The sequence below is a fragment of the Danio aesculapii genome, chromosome 16, assembly GCF_903798145.1.
Source record: "Danio aesculapii chromosome 16, fDanAes4.1, whole genome shotgun sequence".
NCBI lineage: Eukaryota > Metazoa > Chordata > Actinopteri > Cypriniformes > Danionidae > Danio > Danio aesculapii.
The window spans coordinates 643,075-665,871 of NC_079450.1; the positions used below are offsets into that span (position 1 = coordinate 643,075).

The 22,797-nt window shown below is 44.2% G+C and overlaps 1 protein-coding gene across 1 annotated transcript in view; it reads left to right on the forward strand.

Moving 5' to 3' along the window:
* The window catches only part of LOC130243674 (DENN domain-containing protein 4B-like), a 37,550-nt gene that overhangs the window by 265 nt on the left and 14,488 nt on the right, over positions 1–22,797 (forward strand). Inside the window, 20 exon segments of the mRNA XM_056475941.1 lie at positions 1–35; positions 3,248–3,500; positions 4,854–4,923; positions 6,998–7,167; positions 7,423–7,664; positions 13,417–13,483; positions 13,918–13,976; positions 14,668–14,812; positions 16,149–16,324; positions 16,737–16,837; positions 17,784–17,999; positions 18,373–18,518; positions 18,692–18,825; positions 20,351–20,465; positions 20,661–20,766; positions 20,769–20,866; positions 20,995–21,123; positions 21,253–21,397; positions 21,469–21,610; positions 22,115–22,339. The exon segment at positions 1–35 is cut by the window's left edge and continues 265 nt beyond it. Coding sequence (XP_056331916.1) covers positions 1–35; positions 3,248–3,500; positions 4,854–4,923; positions 6,998–7,167; positions 7,423–7,664; positions 13,417–13,483; positions 13,918–13,976; positions 14,668–14,812; positions 16,149–16,324; positions 16,737–16,837; positions 17,784–17,999; positions 18,373–18,518; positions 18,692–18,825; positions 20,351–20,465; positions 20,661–20,766; positions 20,769–20,866; positions 20,995–21,123; positions 21,253–21,397; positions 21,469–21,610; positions 22,115–22,339 — 2,774 coding nt within the window.

Sequence of the window (22,797 nt, forward strand, 5' to 3'; positions counted from 1 at the left end):
AGAGGACACGACAAACCGCCCATCGTGGAGCTCGGGTCAGAACACACAACATTAAAACACGTGTGCAGTATTTTAACACCATCTGTGCCTCATCTTACTGTAAAAAGCTGTTAATCCTGCCGTCTGCGGTGTTAATATTAATCAAACAACAGAAGATCTTGAGCTCACTGACTGCAGATCTGTATAGCGAAACCTTTACTTCATGTCTACAGTGAGGATTATATACAGTGTGCAGTGTTATATTCGATTATCAGCTGTTTTAATAACTAAAGACTGCTGTTAGATACATGAAAACCCTGAAAAGCTCAGTTTATTTTAGTGTTATCTAGGGCTGGTAATTCGATAACGATAATTATCACGATATATAGTTTTTCGATAAAGCGATAATGACAGTTGATAATGTTTATGAATGCGTAACGCTGCGCAGGTATCTTGCAGCCTGCACATCTGGATGCCGCATGTAGTGCAAGTTTACAGCCATACAGCGTTAGTTGCACTTGGAGGGGTAAGAAAAAAATAAGGTCTCAGTCACTGTTGACAATAAACGTCACTAAACTTCAGTAGTCTGGAGCTGCTTAGATTTTTTCAGTCCAACACAAAACAGAGCAACGTGACAGAGCAAACTGTGCAGACGACTCGTGCCGTCAAAAACAGGCAACATCACAAACCTTCATCATTTAAAACAACGCCACCCTTATGAAGATGCTAGTGTTGGTAGAAACTATGCTAGAAGATGCTAGAAACAAGTGTTGGTAAACGCGGACCATCTACGAGCATCAGCGCAGCTACCCAGCAGTCTCATGTCATCATTTTCAAAAGCCGTGCATTATGAGAAAAAAAAAAGCGAAAAGACACTATAACAGACCACACCATCTCAATTAACACTTGCTGAGACTGTTTAGACCCTTATTTTATGTTGGCCAGTCATCTACAACATGAACAAGAAGAACGAATAACATCTGAGGTGAAGCCCTTTAAACAAGTCTGCTATATATACTTTAACGCCAAAACAATCCGTTAAACTGTTTTCATGCTTTCAGTTATTTTAATCAAGCGACTCGGATGAGCCAGGACAGTGTTTACTAACGATTCACAGCACTGAAAGTATTCTTAGATTACCTCGGACAAATCACCTCGGTCTGAAGCATGAGAGAACTCAGAAACTTGTTGTGTGAATGGAGATGCTCCCCGCATGTCTCACAGTGATGCGACGAATAGTTGGCTAACGCCCGTGGATATAAACGAGATCTGTGGATAAATGTTTTATGGATCCCGCAATATGCGATGTCAAGAGAATAATCAGAAATGCGTGGACGCATCTCACAGCGCAAAGCAGAACTAAACCTTTAAATGCTTAATCAGTCATCGATAAGGTATATCGTTTAAAGGGTTATTGACAATCAATATATCCTCAAGTAATCGTTAGCATCCCTAAATAAAATATTAAAGGATATTTTACCCTAAACTCACCATTCTCACCATTAAAAGAAGAGGTCATCCAAAACTGATCATTCTGTCTCCATTAACTCAGCCTTTACATGTTCCAAACCTGTTTTACTTTGTTCTGATGCTGAACAGTAATATCCAAGTGTAGGCTAATGTCTTTGATTGTTGAAAAGTTGAACAGTAAATGCTGAATTAAGATTGTTTTGTTTATTATTTTATTGATATTGTCAGACAGCTAAAACATTTCACAGCATGTGTTAAATCAGCTGCACAAATCCATTAGCATGCTCAAAATCCTTTAAAATTAATAGATATAAAGATTCGACATTTATTGGGATGATTATCGATATCGACTGATATGAAAAACATGTTTTTTTGTCATATCGCCCAGTCCGAGTGTTATCTTTGCTTTGTTGTATTTATTTTGTGCTTGTATTTTGCTTGTAGAATAATTTTTTTTGTAGAGAGTAAAACAGATCATATATCGAACTCTACAGAAACCCTGACCTAAAACCGAAAACCAAACTCCGCCATGAGAAGTCTGTAATGTTGCACCTCTAATTGTCACATTAATGTTGAGCAGATTTATTATAGTTAGGGTGTTTGGGGGGTTGTTTGTTTGGGCTATGTCCTCACTCTTCTGCCATCCTAGGCAGCTGCCTGGGTCGCCTCTATAGATGCGCCACCCCTGGTTAGGGTTGGGTAACGTTTGAGGTTATTTCGATATTGGTGCTAAATCGATACTTTTAAACGGTACCGGTGCCAAAGTGGTGCCTGGACCGATACTTTTAAGCCACAACATTATGGTGGATGACTAAATTTAATAAATGATTAACAATATATTCTAATCATTTTGAACAATACAATTAAATTTGAATTAAATTACTTTAATATACTTTGATCATTCGTTTGTTAGCATGAATTTAAGATTTAAGTAAAGGCTGTCAAAATCAGGGAACACCTTTTTTCTGGGTTTGGGGCTTGTGATTACGTTTACATGGACATCAGTGATCTAATGATCTGCCTTAATCTGAATAAGACAATAATATGATTAAAGTGTTTACATGAGCTGCTCTATTAATCTTCCTTTTATGAGCCCGTTTTACATCGTATACGGCATTGATTAACGGCATTGCGTCACTAGGCTATGCTCGTTTCCTGCAGAGTTTCATGTAATTTTGGGTGTTTCATTGTTAATTTTTCAACTTTAACTGCAGTTTGGCACTTTCACTTTCATTCAGCAACATATTGTTCATGCCCCCCATGACAAGCTGAGGTGCACGAGTGTAGTTTTACTGGAATTTGATAGCGCATGCTGAATAGAAAGAAAAAACCTCCACATTTCATGACGCGGGTGTCTGTGCTCCTCTAAGGTTATGAAAATCACAATATACATTTATTAGAGTATAGTCTTGATCATATTAAAATCAGAGTATCTGTGTCCATGTAAAGGTACTCCAGATGAGGTCACAAGCTGTCAGAGACAGTGCATTCCTCTGCCTTTAAGTTGATTCCCTGTGCCCTCTAATGCTTCATTAGTTTGACGTGTTTCCCCCTTACACACAACCTTTGTAAAGCGTCTGCTTTTATACTCGCCGCGTTCGCCATTGTGAAATTCTTTAAAACGACAGGGGGCGGTCAAATGGAACCGAGCGTAAAGCGAACCTCCGCAAACTCCACGATGACGCCACATTCGCTGCGAGCACTCAAGCAGACTAGCGGACGCGTCGAGTGTAAACCAGGCTTGATGAGGGACAGAATGAGGAACTGTATCTGATGTACCGTTGTGTGTGTGTTGCAGTGTTCTGTACGAGGGTAAGGAGCCGGTGCGCTCCGGTTGGCAGGTGATCGAGACGACACCATACAGCCGCTCCGCCAGCCTGAGCTCCAGCGGGCCCACGACCCACAGAACCTTCCTGATGTTCCGCAGAGCTCCAGACTCGCAGGCGCTCAACACACTCGGGGTCACCGAGATCTCTCTGCTGATGCCCAGCAAGGGCGAGACGGCACCACACACCTACTGCAGAGTGGACAAGAACATCAACACGGGCATGGTGAGATTCACTGAGTCACTGATTCATTCAGACATATGACTCACAAGATTCTCTCAACACGGGTCTGATAATGATTCACTGACTCATTCAGACAAATGACTCACAAGCTTCTCTCAGCACAGGCCTGATGATGATTCATTAGCCGCGTTTCCACTATCGCGCCTAAAGCGAGCAAGCCAGGGCGAGCCAAGGCCAGTCGCGTTTCCACTATCACTTCCGGGGCGTAATCGGGCCAAAGCGGGGCTTCCTTGGGGCCAGCGTCCGGCCTTTTCGGCCCGCCGAATACCTTGGGCCAAGGAGGGCCAACTGGGGCTTCGGGGCGGGGTTACGTACAAAGGCGGAGTTTCCTGTCAGGTAAAGAGGAGACAAGATGCTTTCTTCCCTTACATTTGTTTTGCTATCGCGCTTGATCAACTCACTAAGAAGAAGAAAAAATGGATAGCAGACAGTACTGGTCAGTTGAGGACACCAGGGCTCTTCTGAACATTTGGGCCGAGGAAAATGCCGCCGAACTCGAATGTCCTTATCCAGGGATCGCTGTCTGGCCTTACACCAACAGACCACAAACAGTAAAAAAGCAATGGCTTCGGTGTTCTCCATCTTCCAGCTCTCGTAGTGATGCCAGGTTGTGTTTGTGGTTATAATTTGAGTTTTTTGTTCCCGCTGATGTGGGCGGGTTGTGTGACGGGTTGTGTGACGTTTGATTCGGGGGACGTTCTGGGGGCGGTGTTTGCATGACGCGCTGCAAGCAACTAGCCCGACAGTGGAGACGCGACATGATTTCGGACTCATTTCTCAACCTACCGCGCTATTGGCCCGGCCTGGCCCGATTAAAGCCCTGGCTCGCACTGGCCCGATAGTGGAAATGCGGCTACTGATTCATTCAGACATATGACTCACAAGCTTCTCTCAGCACAGGCCTGATGATGATACACTGATTCATTCAGACGTCTGAATGATCATGTTTGAGCTGTAAACAGCACTCCAGTGTGTTTTCACTCAGAAAGCAGCTCTTTGAGATTGTAGTAATGTTTCTCTGTTTACACAGAACAGAAGAGAGAGTTAAAAGCATCTGCTTTTGATGATAGTGTGTGTGTGTGTGTGTTAACTCTGGATGTGTAATAGTGTCTCAGTGTGTGTATTTGTTGACTCATGCAGTTTAAAATACTCCAGAAACACCGTCAGTTCTGCACTTCCTCTTCTGGACTATTTGCATCTTCCTTTACTCTCAGTTTCCCTTCTTCTGGTTTTGATGGTTTTCTCTGTGTGTTTGTGTGTTTGTGTGTGTGTGTGTGTGTGTGTGTGTGTGTGTGTGTGTATATGTGTGTGTGTTTATTTTGTGTGTGCGTTTAGTGGGGACCAGCACTGTATCTCTGCTACAAGCGTTCAGCAGCTAAAGCAAATGCCCTGGTGTACGAAGCAGGTGAGTTTCTCTCTCACACACACACACACAAACAGATACACAAACACACACAGACTAATGACTGTAAAAAAAAAGGACAACGCAACAGCACCATTTCCCATTGAACGTGGCAAAACACTGCTGAAACTGGAGCCTGGACATGTGCAGAAGGACTGCCTGATGGAGCCAGAGGCGGAGCTGCGTAATTAAGCTTCCAACCAAACGCTTGGACATCAAATTAACCACGCCCCCCGAGCATCTCATTTGACCAGCCGAAAGGCTCACTAATATAAATATCAGCACTTACATTTAAAACACGTAATAATATAGGATTTATTAAAAACTGTGTGATGGAAGCTGTTTTTAATAGTTTAATTAAACAATATAAGTTAGACTGCAGAAATAAACCATCTAGTTAGACTCAACTATGAGGAGCACAAAAAATATTTCTCTGATAACAGGTTGCTGGTGTTTATTATCTTCACAATAATAGAAATATGACTTGTTAAATATGAACAATAACATATAAACAACACACACATTTCTTAGAAAGGTTTTTATTTTTAATTAATCAACAGAACCCAACATATACACACCATGAACAGCGGGGCCATGCGGGAAAGTAGTGCATTTATATTAACAAAGGATAAATACAGCAAGATTTCTACATATCAACAGGATATTCACTCATCCCTGCACTATAGAGCAGTGTTTCCCAACCCTGTTCCTGGAGGCACACCAACAGTACATATTTTGGATGTCTCCCTCATCTGACCCATTAACTTCAGGTGTTGGAGTCTCTTCTTATGTTATGATGAGTTGATTCAGGTGTGTTTGATTAGGGAGACATTGAAAATGTGTACTGTTGGTGTGCCTTCAGGAACAGGGTTGGGAAACAGGATATTCACTCATCCCTGCACTATAGACAATAATCCTCCTCAATTTGTACAATAAACTCTGCAGTATTAACACATCAACGGATGTCTATCAGCTGCTGATCAGCACTTCTATATTGTTTAGCATTATTTCCCTCTGTTTTCATTTGGTTTATTCGATGCCTTCATTATATCTGGCAAAGAGGACTTTACCTTCATTTTAATGTTTATTAGGAGTTTTCAAATTAAAAGCCAACAGTAAATGATGTAAATAAATAATATATCACATGTACAGCTCTATTTTGGTAGATAAGATTTTGTTTCTAGAACATTGTTATTTTATTACAGCAAATTCAGTAGATGAACTCAACAACATGCCGAAACCCAAAATATCAGAGACGTCCTGTAAATCAAGCTCAAATAACCTTACAGGAGATCGACGTGGAGATCGGCTTACATTAGTTTAGTCTTCCTAATTATTATTTCAGACCCATAAAGAGAATTACTGCTAGATAATGATCACCTGTATTTTCACTATCATGACCAACGTTAGGCGTGGATCAGCCAACAACTAAGATAAAGCCTGATAGAGCCCACATTTTACAGAATAAACAGTGATCCATCAGATTCTGTGTGGAACTAGCATGGTTTACTGCTGAACAACTCATTTTATCATGGTAAAATAACCCAGAAATCAAACATCCGACGGTCTGCTTAGAGAAACTGTCAATCACAACTGTCAATCACGATGACACGCCCCTTTTTATAGCATTAAATCACTGGCTAAAAACACACTGTCATACCAGAAATGAAGATCTGCAGCTCTATCAGCTGATAACCAGCGCCTCAACTGACCCAAACCTTCTTTCAGGAAGTTTTACTGCAAGTGTAATTCATTTTTTATTTGAGCTCAAGTTTCATTCGTTGACTTGGAGGAGGCGGGCTTTATGAGTTGTACTGCAGCCAGCCCCCAGGGGGCGATCTAACAGCTGGGACCTTCACTCAAAAGCAGGCGTGAAGCAAACTTGAAACAGACACACACACACACACACACACAAATAGAGAGACACACAATCTCTTTCTCTCAAGCACACATACACACACACACAGACAGATACACAAACACACAGAAACAGACGTACACACTCTCTTCTCTCTCTGTCTCTCAAACAGTGTGCGTGTGTGTGTGTGTGTGTGTGTGTGTGTGTGTGTGTGTGCAGGTCTGATCAGCAGGTATCCTGAGCAGGATCTGGAGTCGTTTGCTCTGCCGGACTCAGTGCCCGTGTTCTGTCTCCCGATGGGGGTGACTGTGGAGAGCTGGCCGCTCAACACCAAATACCAGCTGCCCGTCTTCTCCACCTTTGTGCTGACCAGCGCCTGCGGAGACAAGGTGTGTGTGTGTGTGTGTGTGTGTGTGTGAATAATAATAAACTCTGGCAGTACTCTGACAGTACTCTGCAGTGTAAATCATGTGTGTCTGCTGCTCCACTATGATCCAGACTCAACACTGTAGATCTTGTTGATGCACTCATTGTGATATCGATGCTGAATCCATATCTCGTGCCGCCCTAAACACCAGCGTGTGTACGTGTGTGTGTGTGTGTGTGTGTGTGCGTATGTGTGTGCGTATGTGTGTGCGCTCCAGGTCTACGGAGCTGCCATCCAGTTCTACGAGGCGTACCCGCGCGAGTGTGTGTCGGAGCGTCAGTGTGTGCGTCTGGGTCTGCTGAGCGTGGTGGACCGCCGGCCGATCACCAACCGCAGCCTGCAGGTCAAGAAGAGCATCTGCGTGCTCTCACACTGGCCCTTCTTCAGCGTCTTCCAGAAGTTCCTCACGTTCATCTACAGATACTCCATCTCTGGGCCACACGTGCTGCCGCTGGAGAAGTCAGTCCACACACACAGATATATAGAGTAATCCAGCACTATGGTGTGTAACGGATCACAAATCGCACGGTTCGGATCACACTACAGTTTTTGAGTCACGGATCAGCAAAAATGGCAGGAGACAAATGTCATGTGCTTACCGTTTATACAAAAATACTCCTGCAGAAACACTGGTAAACAAACAGAACTGAGAAGCTGTAATTTAATAAAAATAAAGATGAAGAAAGAAGCAGCTGAAGATGAGGAACATATTCTGTAGAGGCTAAGCCTACTACATATTCATTAGGGGAAATGATCTTTGCTGCTGTTGCTGATACTGCTGACTAGGCTTGGGTGGTATCCAAACTTTCATACCGTCAAACCTCCTGCCTATTTACCCTCGGTATCCGGTATTACCGGAAAATATGATGTAAGGCTCAGACGCGTCACCAAACTGTTGGCTTGTGCCTAAACCATTCAGAAACTGAATACCGTATATGCGACCTTAGCTTCGCCGTCACCTGTTTGTCTTGTTCGTATTACAGATCTGGCGGGGACTACATTGTCACGAACAGAAGAGCAAAACCAAAAACCCAGTCTGTACAAGCTGTCTGTATAAACACAGACACACAGCACCACGCTCTGTCTCATTCACACACATAGACAGCACCAAGCTAGCGACGCACAGCATCACGCTCTCTTTCTCATTCACACACACACAAACACATAAACAGCATCCAGCGCATGCTCGCTCGCTCAGGAGCGATATCGTTTAGACCGCGCTCTCCCGTTCAAATGACACCAGAGTTACCGACCACTCCCGCGCATTATTCGGAAATTATTCGGAATGCAGACCTCTAGTTCGTATTTACCACGTCTCCCTTCTCGTTCAGTCGAAGCCTGAAATACTGCCAAACTGCAGAGGTTGTGTTCTTCTTCGAGACCAGGGGCCTCATGTACGAAGACTTGCGTAGAAATCATACTCAAACATTGCGTACGGACAAAGCTGTACATGTGTGTACACAGTAAAAGATTCAGATGTATGAAACACTGCGTACGCTGAATCCCACACATATTCTCATTGTAGATCTGAATTAACCTGAAACTGAGCACACCAGTGCAAAACCCCTCCCTGACTCCTCCCCCTCATGAATATGCTAATGACTCCACTTTGGCAAAACCAAACAAAAAAGCTACGGCGAAAGCAAGCAAAAAGAGAAACTTGACAGAATGTGAATTGGAGGGGCTCCTGTCGGAGGTAGACCGAAGAAAAACTGTGTTACTTGCAAATTTGTCCTCCGAAATCACTAACAAAGAAAAAAATAGAGTGAGAGTTTAGCTGACGTGGTTAATGCAGTGGGGTAAAACTTAGTAATGTCTATAGCAGCGTGAGTGGCGTAGCTCGTAAAGCCCATGGCATCATGTTTTGACACTTTCGATCATGAACCCCGTACGAATCCAGCGTCTGATGAACTCCCTTTTCCCCCCTCTACATATCAGATTTTGCCTACTCTTCATCACGAGAAAGACCTGTAGGAATCATTAATAAGTGTGTGTATTATGTTAAGCGCATTTAAGAAATCATACTTTATTTGCACATTTATTGAATGGAAATGTTTCTGATTCACGTATGCAGATTCGTCTTCAGATGGCGCCTTAATAGCAGTGTGTGTGCAGTTGATCGCTAAGATTACGTTGGAAAAACTGGCGATCGCTGCAAATTGCGCTTTAATGTTTGGCTGGTCAACTGCATGGTATAGAAACCTTATACTGCTGTTACACGGCTCAAAGATACATTGTAATGTGCAATTTAACATAACTGCCTCTAGGAGGCGCCAGTGGAAATAAAACAAACACACACCAGAAACACGCGTACGCCAGACATGAAGTTGGCGTTGACCAACACACACTCTCACGTCATTTCATCGTTAGTAATCCAAACGTGAGCGTGAAATCTTGTGTACACAAAGTGTTTGTGCATACGCAGCGTTGATACATGAGACCCCTGGTCACTTGGTGCACCACTCGCCATCTTACCACTCTCTCTCTCCTCCACACTGTCCCATGATGACAATCATGCATACGCATTTTTAGGCATTAAATAAATAATATTAATATTAATTCTTGTCTCCTATTTAAGTGATGGTTATAACGGTATTGAAACTGGCCACCATTGCTATTTTTAGATCCCGCGGTATACCATATTACCGCCTAAGCCTAATGCTAAATATAGAAATCTAACATCGTGATCAACAGATCATATTCATGCTCAATTAATGAATCAACAATGCACACGTAACACTTCATTATAGGTGGATCATTTCTGAAAATCTATTCAGTGACATCATTTTGATGTTTGTCGCCACCTGTGTCGTAGCCCCACGTTGGGCGCCATTTGTTGTAGTTGCCGACCCTTTTCATCAATGAGGCACTTTTTTAGGAAAAATAGACTTTATTAACATAATAAAGCCGCAGACCTCAGAGCATTCTGAAGTCTCGCCTGGACAATTCCTAAAGGCTCTGTGTTTTTCACAGTCTTTTCTGTGCCACACCCCCTGGTGGTCATGTTTTAACTTCTGACCATCCTTGGCTCTGTGCCCTGTATCTGTTATCTTTTTGGCTCTCTGCCAGCTTGCTCAGGTCTAGGTTTACATTCCAGTGTTGCCTTTCACACATATAACTTCATGTGATTATTTAACATATGTTATTAGTGCTTTACATATTCAGTCATCTCATAGCAGGCTCCCATACCTAGCTTCAGCACCTCTGTGGGCTTATTTTACACACACCCAACTTAGTCTGGCTAATGCTTGGCTCATGTTTACTGCACACAATATCAACTACTCTAAAACGCATTATAGGGAATAAGAACTCTTCTTTACCTGTTGGTTACACAATGTAATTTACACAACACTCACCAGCGGCAAGCTCTATTAAACAGTGATTTTAATCTTCACCATAATCATCAGTGTTCATATCTGAACTATACGCTGTTCTCTCAGCACATCTGTGTTGTTTAATGGTTTGTAACTCACTGAAGTGTCAACTGAATCTCTCTTTATCAAACACAGAGTTAACTGCAGCACTTTGAAGGATTATATGTTTATTTAACCAGATAAATTGTTAAATTTGAACTGAGATGATGATCTTTAATGTTTAATCCTGCAGCTTTACACTGAATGCTTTTAAAGGGCACATAGTTTACCTCTTTTTTATGATTTAATATTAATATTCTGGTTCTTCTGAGTGTGCCAGTTTAGCTTCAGTTTAAAACACAATTCAGATTGTTTTATAATAATGTGTTAAGTGTCATGTTGGGGGCGTGTCCACAGCTCGCTGATTTATGGGTGTGTTGCTTCACATGTAGACTAGTTTCAGCTTCCCGCCAACGTAACAAGGGGGCGAAGCCATGAGCTACAGCATTCAGTCGTACATGTACGACTCTGACACAGACCAAGCAGAGAGTACAAAATCATTTGTGTCTTTGTACAGTTTTACAGCCAACTGTGTGCTAGTTTCAAGTGCCGAGCTTGTACACAGAGACTAATAACCACGCACACTGAATTAACTTTGACTGAGGCACCGGATGCGCCGCTCGAAGCCGCGACACGGCACACCAGACACTCTCTGTGGTGCGGGCAGAACATGAAGTGTCCTGAATCGTCGCGCCACGCATTTTTGAATTCTAAACAGGTTCTGCAGCGGTCCGCGGCGCCCAGCCGTCGACTTGAGTGTACCCTGATAGAAACCGATGTTTAGATCTCTAAAAACGCATGCTAGTTAAGATCACAGGGAGCTTCTGGATCGCGAGAAATGCAAACGGCTGAAGTATAAGGTAGACTCAATGAGAGAGTACACATGTTGCAAACCTACCTAAAGATACAACCAATAATTCCGATTAGAGCGATAATGTGGAGAATAATTGATCTTGTGGTGAGCCCAATGAGCCTTGCATCTAAAAATAGAGCTAACGTGTTTCCTTTAGTGATATCGCTTCCACTCACGCTGAAAATGGCGGACGTGAATCAACAAACTGAGGATATGATGACGCGCCCTGTCAATCAATATTGGTGGGCGGGGGGACCGCTCTCCTACGTAAAGTAGCGGTCGATCTGAAAACCGCTCCAATTGGTCCACCGTTTTTTATGTTGTTAAACTGAAAAAAAAAGCACTGGGTGTGCTTATATCACCCCAATATGACGCTCTATACACCATACATGCACATATGTCTGTCCAAACAGCTTGAAAAGTAGATTTTTTACCATAGGTGCCCTTTAATGCAGACTAAACACACAGTGACAGGAAACCCCTTTAATTAATAACCTAAGACAGCATTTAGCTCCCTCCACGACTCTTTCCATCATCATTATATTTGACAGGGAGGCCTAAATGCTTTCATACTCGTTGATCTGAATGACGCAGGAGGCCATATCTCTGCCATTGTTATAAACTGTTGGATTAACCTATAGTTCAACAAAAGTTATTAATCCACGGGTCACGAGCGCTCCGAACTGTAGGTTGTGATCCCTTCCACCCCTATCCAGCACTGCTCCTGACCAAGGAGATCACACAGTTAGAGTAGAGTTGGGTTTAGAGCAGGGATGGGCAAACTCGATCCTGGAGGGCCGGTGTCCCTGCATAGTTTTGCACCAACCCTAATCAAACACACCTGCTGGTAGCTTTCTAGTGATCTTGAAGACACTAATTAGGGTGTTCAGGTGTGTTTGATTAGTGTTGGAGCAAAACTCTGCAGGGACACCAGCCCTCCAGGATCTAGTTTGCCCATGCCTGGGTTAGAGTTTGATTTTACAGGTAATAGATGTATTCATCAAAGATGTGCAATTAAATAGATCAGGTTACCCTGAAGTTACAGAACCATTCTTTGTGTGAATAAACTCTGTTTTGTGTATCTGTTACCAATAATGATTTGCATTTGTTTATTTCTGTTGTGTTTTACTGCCTTCTCGATTGTTTATAGCTTTATCTCTGTGGTTGATTTGCTGTGATGAATGGTGTCCTAAAGGTGCATTTACATTAAATAGAATAGAATATATATATGAATTAATTTAATCATTAATTTAAGGATTTAATATATTTGTAGATTTGCATAATAAGAAAATAGTTTATGTAAGGATTAACTGATGAAGGGAATTACTATAGTACAATAAACCCCTGAGGTGGTGAAGTTACTCAGTTTATACTGCAGTTCTCACAGCTGCACACACTGTACTGTGAACACACTTTCATTTCTCTGGCCCTCATGAGATCTCTGTGTGTGTGTGTGTGTGTGTGTGTGTGTGTGTGTTTCTGTGTGTTTGTGTGTGTGTGTTGTGTGCATGTCTGTATGTGTGTGTTTGTGCATGCATGCTCATATGCATGTGTGTGTTTCTGTGTGTTTGTGTGTGTGTGTGTGTTGTGTGCGTGTCTGTATGTGTGTGTTTGTGCATGCATGCTCATATGCATGTGTGTGTGTGTTTGTATGCCTGTGTGCATGCATGTTTTTTGTGATTGCACGTGTATTGTGTGTGTGTGTGTTTGTGTGCATGCATTTTTTGCGTGAATGTGTGTATGTGTGCCTGTGCATGTTTTGTGTGTGTGCACATATTGTGTGCATGTATGTGTGTGTGCGCATGCATTTGTGTTTTGTGTGTGTGCATGTATGGACGTGTGTGTGTGATTGCGTGTGTGTGTGTGTGTGCACGTGCATGTGTGTGAATGTGCGTGCATGCATGGATGCGTGTGTTTGTTTGTGCGTATATGTGTGTGTTTGCAGGCACATCTCGAGCTTCATGCACAATGTCCCGTTCCCCTCGGCTCAGCGTCCTCGTATCCTGGTGCAGGTGAGCAGAAACTCAAGCTGCTGTTGTTGTTGTTGTTGTTGTTGTTGTTGTTGTTGTTGTTGTGTCTCTGCGTGTCATTAACCCCTGACCTCCCCTACAGGCGCAGCTGCGGTGCTTCAGTAAACACACACACACACGTGCGTAATGGAGGCTTCGTCCTCCTCACCCACCGGCTGTAGATCAGACCTCAATCACAGACTGTAGAGTGCACACACACACACACACACACACACACACACACTGATCACTGATGTAATCTTTACTGATTGATCATTGGTTAATCTGGTGCTGGGAGGGAAATCAGCATGAGGTGGCAGCACAAATCAGGGGAAAATGAACAAATGAAAGAGTGTGTTTGGACAAGTGTGTGTGTGTGTGTGTGTGTGTGTGTGTGTGTGTGTGTGTGTATATTAATGTGTTTTGTCTCTGCTCAGCTCTCTCCATATGATAACCTGCTGCTCTGTCAGCCCGTGTCGTCTCCGCTGCCGCTCAGGTGAGACACTCTCTGATTGGATGGTGCATTGTGTTCTGTGTTCTGATTGGATGGTGCATTGTGTTCTGTGTTCTAATTGGATAGTGTGTTGTGTTCTGTGTTTTGATTGGCTGATGTTTGATGTATGTGTTTTGATTGGCTGGTGTTTGATGTATGGGTTTTGATTGGCTGGTGTGTTGTGTCATGAGGTCATTTATAACAGATGCTGTACCGGACACACACTAGACTCACTCCTGGACATTTACTCAAAGGAGAAGTAACTCCAATATATCAATATTACGATAGCCTGTCAAACATGTGCTGCTGCAGAGCCCTATTAATGTTATCAGACTGCCATTTCTGTCTGGAGATGTTTTTAAATGTTAAATCTTTTAGAATACATTATTATTATTATTATTATTTGTATTATCTATAGCTGTTGACGTCTTTTTATTGTTAGAAACCTTTCATTATAGAATATAAGATGTTTGTAAATGTCGTCTGATTGGCTGATGTGTCTTAATCTTTGTTCTAATTGGCTGAAATGTTTTGATTGGCTGGAATGTTGTGTTCTGTGATGTGATTGGCTTGTGCGTTGTGTTCTGATTGGTTTTATGTTTTTGTTTGACTAGTGTGTTCTCTTCTGTCGTCTGATTGGCTGGTGTGTTCTGTTCTGTGTTCTGATTGGCTGTTGTGTGTTTTCTGCCCTCAGTGGTGCCAGTTTTGTGAAGCTGCTGCAGAATCTGGGTCCGGAGAACACGTGTTCACTGCTGCTGGCCGTCCTGACCGAACACAAGCTGCTGCTGCACTCGCTGCGGCCCGACGTGCTGACGTCTGTGAGTGAAGCACTGCTGTCGGTGAGTCCACAGCTCATCTCACACACACAGAGATCAGATTAGACACTAAACTGGAATATCTCATTAAACACCTGTGAATAAAGCAGTGTTTCCATCTGATGAGGAACAGGAGAGCATCACCTCCTCAGCTCCTGCACAGATCTCACTGAGAGAGGTGGAGTTTACTGCACTGTTGAGATTCTCCAGTGGTGTTTGTTCTCCTCTAATAAATAAGCTGAAGACCAAGACTGAACGCAGAGGCTTTTGGAGGCGTGAGACGGGAGCGCAGACAGATGCTCAAGACAGTTCTGGAGGGAATAATAATAGAAGAAGAAGAATACTTCACAGCATTTCACATCTGACACAATGGAAAGCTGCAGACCAACATTACTGACGCAAAGACCCTCACACACACGTTTATACCTGTCAACATTAATGATCAAACACACGTTTATATCTGATCAGCATCTGTACATGTGTTTATTCTCTAAATGTGTTTATACTAAGGATGCAGCGATTACCTGATTTCACTATTAACCTTGCTTTAATTCGTCACGGTTAATGAATCGTAAAGGCTTCTCCACACCGCGTTTCTGCACAGAACAAAACTGCTGCAACTAAACAAGGTTATGCACACTGTGCACTAGGGTTGGGTCGATAGATGACAAGGGCGGGGCGGAGGGATGGTGATGCCGGCCTCAGCATCGTGATGTTTATTGGCCACACAGCGATGGATGATAACCGATAAACATCACAATGCTGAGGCCGGCATCACCATCCTCCGTCCCGCCCTTGTCATTGCAGCAGTCCGCTCGTGAAAAATAACACACTCAGGCCCTGTTTACACTAATACATCTTAGTTTTAAAACGGCATTTAAGAACGAAAATGACCCACGTCCACACTGACAATCCATCTAGCTTTCCTGAACAGCGCTCTGTCCTCACTATACTGCTGAAAATGCACAACATGTGACCACACAGAAGTATAAGAATTGTCAGTAGACCAGAGTCTGCTGGCAGTATAATCACTGCAGTCCTAATTTACAGCAGTTTATCTGCATTTGTTCTAATCAGATTTCACCTTTATCCACCACAGTTGTGCTTTTATAGGCATTTTGATATTAATATTCAAAATGTGCATATAAATAGGTGGAGGAGGCATAGCTAGTATCTTCTCGCACCACAGTGAACATCATCTGTCTGTCTGATGTTTGCTGCAGTTGATCAGGAGGAAACGCTGCTTCATCTGTGTAAATCAGAGTTATTTATGTGTGTTTATGCTTATGCATTATTCAGAAATGTGTATATATACCAGTTCTATGTAGCCCTAGCTGGTGTGTGTGTGTGTGTTCTGCAGATGACGTTTCCCCTGCGCTGGCAGTGCCCGTACATCCCTCTGTGCCCGCTGCGGATGGCGGATGTGCTGTGCGCCCCCATGCCCTTCATCGTGGGCGTTCACTCCAGCTACTTCGACCTGTACGACCCGCCGTCTGACGTGGTGTGTGTGGATCTGGACACCAACACCATTTTCCAGTGAGTCTTTCCGCCGGATGCTGTGTTAACCGCTCCGTTTCAGCACAGAGCGGGAGGGATGCTGATTATAGCGGGTACAGCTGGAGGAAGTAGAACATTTGTAAACACACACACACTCTCTCTCTCTCTCATAAACACACACACACACACTCTCTCTCTCTCATAAACACACACACACTCTCTCTCTCTCATAAACACACAACACTCTCTCTCTCTCATAAACACACCACACACACTGAAACACACTTTGAAATTCATTTGATATGTAATAAGTACTTCATAATAACAGTAATAATAGAATTTGACTGTATTCTGATGAGTGAAGTACAGCCATGTGGAGCAGAGCGGTGCTTTCAGAGCCTCTCGGTCAGCTCATGTGTGTACTTCTGCTGATATTGAGCTCTGTGTGCAGGTCTGAAGATAAGAAGCCTCTGTCCTGGCGCTCACTGCCCAGAAAACATGGCAAGATCCTGCTCAACTCACTGACTAACCTGCACAAGACCCTGGAGAAGAGTGAGGGAGCAGCTCATCACACACACACACACACACACACACACACACATATAAACAAGCATACGCACACCCATATATATGCATGCATAAACACGCATATGCACATGCACATATTCACTCACTGGCCACTTTATTAGGTACACCTCACTAGTACCGGGTCGGACCCCCTTTTGCCTTCAGAACTGCCTTAATCCTTGGTGTCGTAGATTCAACAAGCTACTGGAAATATTCCTCAGAGATTTTGCTCCATATTGACATGATAGCATCACACAGTTGCTGCAGATTTGTCGGCTGCACATCCATAATGCCAATCTCCCGTTCCACCACATCCCAAAGCTGCTCTATTGGATTGAGCTCTGGTGACTGTGGAGGCCATTTGAGTACAGTGAACTCATTGTCATGTTCAAGAAACCAGTCTGAGATGATTGGTGCTTTATGACATGGTGCGTTATCCTGCTGGAAGTAGCCATCAGAAAATGGAGACACTGTGCTCATAAAGGGATGGACATGGTCAGAACAATACTCAGGTAGGCTGTGGTGTTGACACCATGCTCAATTGGTACTGATGGACCCAAAGAAAATCTCCCCCACACCCTTACACCACCACCACCAGCCTGAACCGCTGATACAAGGCAGGATGGATCCATGCTTTCATGTTGTTGAGGCCAAATTGTGAGCCGAGCATCCGAATGTGGCAGCAGAAATGGAGACTCATCAGACCAGGCAACGTTTCTCCAATCTTCTATTGTCCAGTTTTGGTGAGCCTGTGTGAATTGTAGCCTCAGTTTCCTGTTCTTAGCTGACAGGAGTGACATATACAGGAGTGGCACACACACAAACACACACACACAAAAACACACAACTCACACACATAAACTACATACTTACTCCCACAAACTGTTTGGGGGTTCATTTCTCTCTCTCTGTCTTTCTCTGTGTGTGTCAGTCTACACGCCGGGGCAGGAGGAGGCCACGCTGGAGTTCCTGCTGACGGATTATGATCTGATCTACGGCCGACAGAAGCAGCTGGAGCTGGAGATCCAGGAGGCGTTCCTGCGCTTCATGAGCTGCTTACTGAGGGGATACAGATCATACCTGCTGCCCATCACACAGGCCCCGTCTGACAGAACCACTGACTGCAGCTCACTCTTCAACCTGCAGGGTACACACACACACACACACACACACACACACACACACACACATACCACACACACTAGTAGAGAAAATGTCACACTGTGCCTTAAACACCCTCCTGCAGTGCACTGATATGTGCATTTTTATTCAAGGTCGATTTCAACTGAAACATGAGAACAGGGCGGGGCATATAGAAGCTCCTCCCATTGTCATAAACAGCCAATAGTGTTTTGTTCATACCTCAGCTCCGCCTTTGTTTATTATGAACACACGCCCTCTAGTGGACGAATACACACTGCGCCTTTTACATTCAAGGTTTTCAATATAGCGCATCTCAAAAACATGATCTTTCTTAATAATTTCAGCGTGTGTGTGTGTGTGTGTGTATGTGCGCGCAGGGTTCCTGAAGTCTCGTGACCGGACGCAGCAGAAGTTTTACACACAGCTCACTAAGACTCAGATGTTCACTCAGTTCATCGAGGAGTGTTCGTTCGTCAGCGATCGCCACGCCAGCCTCGAGTTCTTCGACGAGTGTGTGCAGAAGGTGTGTGTTTGCGTGTGAGCACAGCAGTGGCCAATCAGAACACTTGCCTCACCTGTGAAACATAACAGACTGTTGATTATTTATTGATACTGCTTTTTACTCAGTTCAAGTCTATACAACTAGTAAATAATCAAGTGTGTGTGTGTGTGTGTGTGTGTGTGTGTGTGTGTCAGATGGACGTGGAGAAGCCAGAGGATGTGCGTCTGATGGAGCGTGATGAGTGTGTGAGCGGTGAACATACGGTCTTCATTATGCCTCCAGAGGAGCCGCAGCAGCCCGACGGCTCTGAGTGTCCTGCACATTACAGGTGACACACACACACACACTACACTACACTACACTACACACACACTCTACATCCTCATGCTAGTCATATATATTTATTCTAGCGTTTCCAAGCTTTGCTAAGCGCTTGTATTTTGGAGAGTGTGGTTGTGTGTCTTCTTAATAATTGATCTGACTCAGTGGGTAATGATTAGAGCTGTTAGACCATTCATCTGACTCAAATAACAACAAGTGTGTGTGTTTACATCATGTGTGTGTGTGCTCACTGTGTGTAAATATTGTGTTTATGTAAATAAAAAATATAGAAAATACCAAAAATCTAAACATTACATTTACATTTAGTCATTTAGCAGACGCTTTTATCCAAAGCGACTTACAAATGAGGACAAGGAAGCAATTTACACAACTATAAGAGCAGCAGTGAACAAGTGCTATAGACAAGTTTCAGGTGTGTAAAGTCTAAGAAGCAAAGCATTAGTAATGTTGTTTTTGAGAGAGTACAGTTAGTGGTATAGCCAGAGAGGCAGTTGCAGATTAGGAAGGAAAGTGGAGACTAAACAGTTGAGTTTTTAGTCGTTTCTTGAAGACAGCAAGTGACTCTGCTGTTCTGATGCAGTTAGGGAGTTCATTCCACCAACTGGGCAGATTGAATGTGAGAGTTCGGGAAAGTGATTTCTTCCCTCTTAGGGATGGAACAACGAGGCGACGTTCATTCACAGAACGCAAGTTTCTGGAGGGCACATATATCTGCAGAAGTGAGAGCAGATACGAAGGAGCACAGCTAGAGGTCACTTTGTAAGCAAACATCAGAGCTTTGAATTTGATGCGAGCAGCAACTGGCAGCCAGTGCAAACGGGTGAGTAGCGGAGTGACATGTGCTCTTTTGGGTTCATCAAAGACCACTCGTGCTGCTGCGTTCTGAAGCAGCTGAAGAGGTTTGATAGAACTAGCTGGTAGCCCGGCTAGCAGAGAGTTGCAATAGTCCAGTTTGGAGAGAACAAGAGCTTGAACAATGAGTTGAGCTGTATGTTCAGATAGGAAGGGTCGGACCTTTCTGATGTTGTAGAGTGCGAATCTGCAAGATTGAGCAGTTCTAGAAATGTGGTCAGAGAAGTTCAGTTGGTCATCAATCGTAACTCCAAGGCTTTTTACCATTTTGGATGCAGTGATGGTTGCTCCATCCATCTGGATTGAAAAGTTATGGTGAAGAGTCGGGTTGGCAGAAACTTCAAGCATTTCCGTTTTCGTGAGGTTAAGCTGGAGATGATGATCTTTCATCCAGTGTGAAATGTCTGACAGGCAGGCTGAGATGCGAGCTGGAACCGAGGGATCATCAGGGTGAAAAGAGAGGTATAGCTGGGTGTCATCAGCATAGCAGTGGTAGGAAAAACCATGTTTCTGGATGACTGTTCCTAAAGATGTTTGTGTGCATGTGTGTTTTATTATTGTGTGCATGTTTGAGTGTTTACTCCATGTGCTTGTGTGCATATTTAATTTATTAATTTATTTATTTTTTTTTTTTTATGTGTGTGTGTGTGTGTGTGCAGCTATGACACGTTCCCGGTCCTCCAACCGGATCTGTTCGAGCGGCCCCAGGATCAGCTCCGCACCCCCGCTAAAGGAAGTGCCCCCAGTAGCCCCGCCCCTCGACGCACCAAACAGGTAGGACTCAGCTCAGGAGGTCAGAGGTCAGTCTGTCTGTCTGTCAGTCAGTCTGTCTGTCTGTCTGTCTGTCTGTCTAACTATCTATCTATCTATCTATCTATCTATCTATCTATCTGTGTGTCTGTCTGTCTGTCTGTCTTTTCTTCTTCTTCTTCTTCTTCTGATGTGTATGTGGCGTGTGTGTTTCGTCAGGAGATCAAGCTTGCGCAGAAGAAGGCTCAGAAGTACTCGTCGGTTCCGGAGATGTGGTCCAAGTGTCTGCTGGGTCACTGCTATGGGTTGTGGTTCATCTGCCTGCCACATTCGTCAGGGCCGAGAGCGGGAAAGTCAGAGCGCTGCACACTGCGTATGAGGTGCTCAAACACATGGAGACACGCAAGGTGGTGCTGCCAGACGAGGTCAGAGTGCACACACACACACACACACACACACACACACACACACACACTTGCATACACTCTCATATTGATTAATTCTCACACATATACACAAACTCATGTGTTTTTCTAAATATGTGTGTGTGCAGGTGTGTTACCGTATCCTGATGCAGCTGTGTGGTCAGTACGGTCAGCCTGTTCTAGCAGTTCGGGTTCTGCTGGAGATGAAGAGAGCAGGAATAACCCCAAACACCATCACATACGGATACTACAATAAAGTAACCTGCAGAAGTCATACTGTTATAGAGATATACACACTAATTCATGTCATGTGACCATTAACCAGCATCAGAGAACTGCTCAATGTCTGTGCTATATCATACAGTGTTCTATTCTGCCACCTGTAGGCGGTGCTAGAGAGCAAGTGGCCATCCACCAATCAGGGAGGGCGTCTTCGCTGGGCAAAGCTTCGTAATGTGCTATTGGCTGTGGCTCAGTTCAGGCAGCCAATCAAACAGCAGCAGAGGAGCGCATCATTCAGCATCCCCTCAGGTCTGACACGCCCCCTCCTGCACATGATTGACACCCGTCAATCAGCTGACTCATGTTCTCTTCCATTACAGATGTGCTAAATAAGCCCCGCCCCACTCAGCTCTGATTCGCCAGGTCCAGCTGGAGCGGTTTGAGTGAAAGCTCGAGTCACGAATCGCTGACGAGTTTTGGCCAAGAGCACAGCCTGAGCAGCGTTCAGCCCCACAGGAAGCAGTGAGTGATCTTGAGCCATGATGCTGGATTAACAAAACCAGAGCAGTGCAGTCAGTCTTTGATGGTCTCATAAAGAGGATCATCAACTTTCTCTGTTAACTCCGGCTCTGAGCTTGTGTACATGAGCATGTGTAGATGAAGGCGGGAAAACAGTAGCGAACAGCCAATCGCAGGCTTCGAAACATAAAGACAGTGTGTACATCTGGTGGAAGAGTCAGTGGAATTGATAATCAATAATTAAAAAAACTAAGAGTTTAAGATGAAAAGCGCTGTCCATGAAGGAGAGATTACTGATGACAGATACTGTGTATGTACACGGTTCTGCAGGGACTCAGTCAGCCTTCAGTCAGCTCATTGTGTCTGTAAAAGAGTCTTGACCTTTAATTTGAAGTGAGAAACTGTGGAGGTGTCTTAATCGTTACGTTACACACTGCTGATATGGTGAATCTGGTTTTGCGATCCCTAAACCAGAACATGACCTGAATATATCCTAAACACAACCAGAACGTAATGTTTTCTGCTTCTCTCAGAGCTGACGCTGAAGAAAGCAGGAGATGTGAGCGCAGACGCCGGCTCCCGCAAGCCTCCGGCGGGCCGCAGGGATACACTGAGTCCTCCTGCACCGGTGCTGGTGCGCCGCAGCGACGTCTGCCTGTCCACATTCTACAGAGACTGTGCTGAGCCCACCGATGCAGACTGCAGAAACCAGCCCGCCGAGAGGGACAGCAGGTACAGCGGCTCACTGACCCACTCAACTACCCACTCACTGACCCACTCAGCTACCCACTCCCCAACCCCATCACTATAATCTTATTATGCAAGATTGCCGTTTCCAGTGGAGGCGCGCAACTTGCACAATGCATGTATGGGAGCAACACACACATGGGCTCTATTTAATGATCTAGGTGCAAAGTCTGAAGCTCATGGTGCAAAAGCATTAAGGGCGTCTCCGAATCTACTTTACAGATGGATAAATCTGCTCTGCGCTGGGGCGCATGGCCGAACAGGGCTGTGTTTATTCTCTTAAAGAGTTTCAAGAATTCACACTTGGATATTGTTTGACTAATGAGAGCAGGTTTGGCATGCTGTCTCGGGGCCTGGTTGATTAAGCATGTAAGGGGAGTACGAGACCAGGTAGTTCTCGAGAGCTCCCCTGGTAAAGGAAGAAAGGTGGAGAAGGGGTGGAT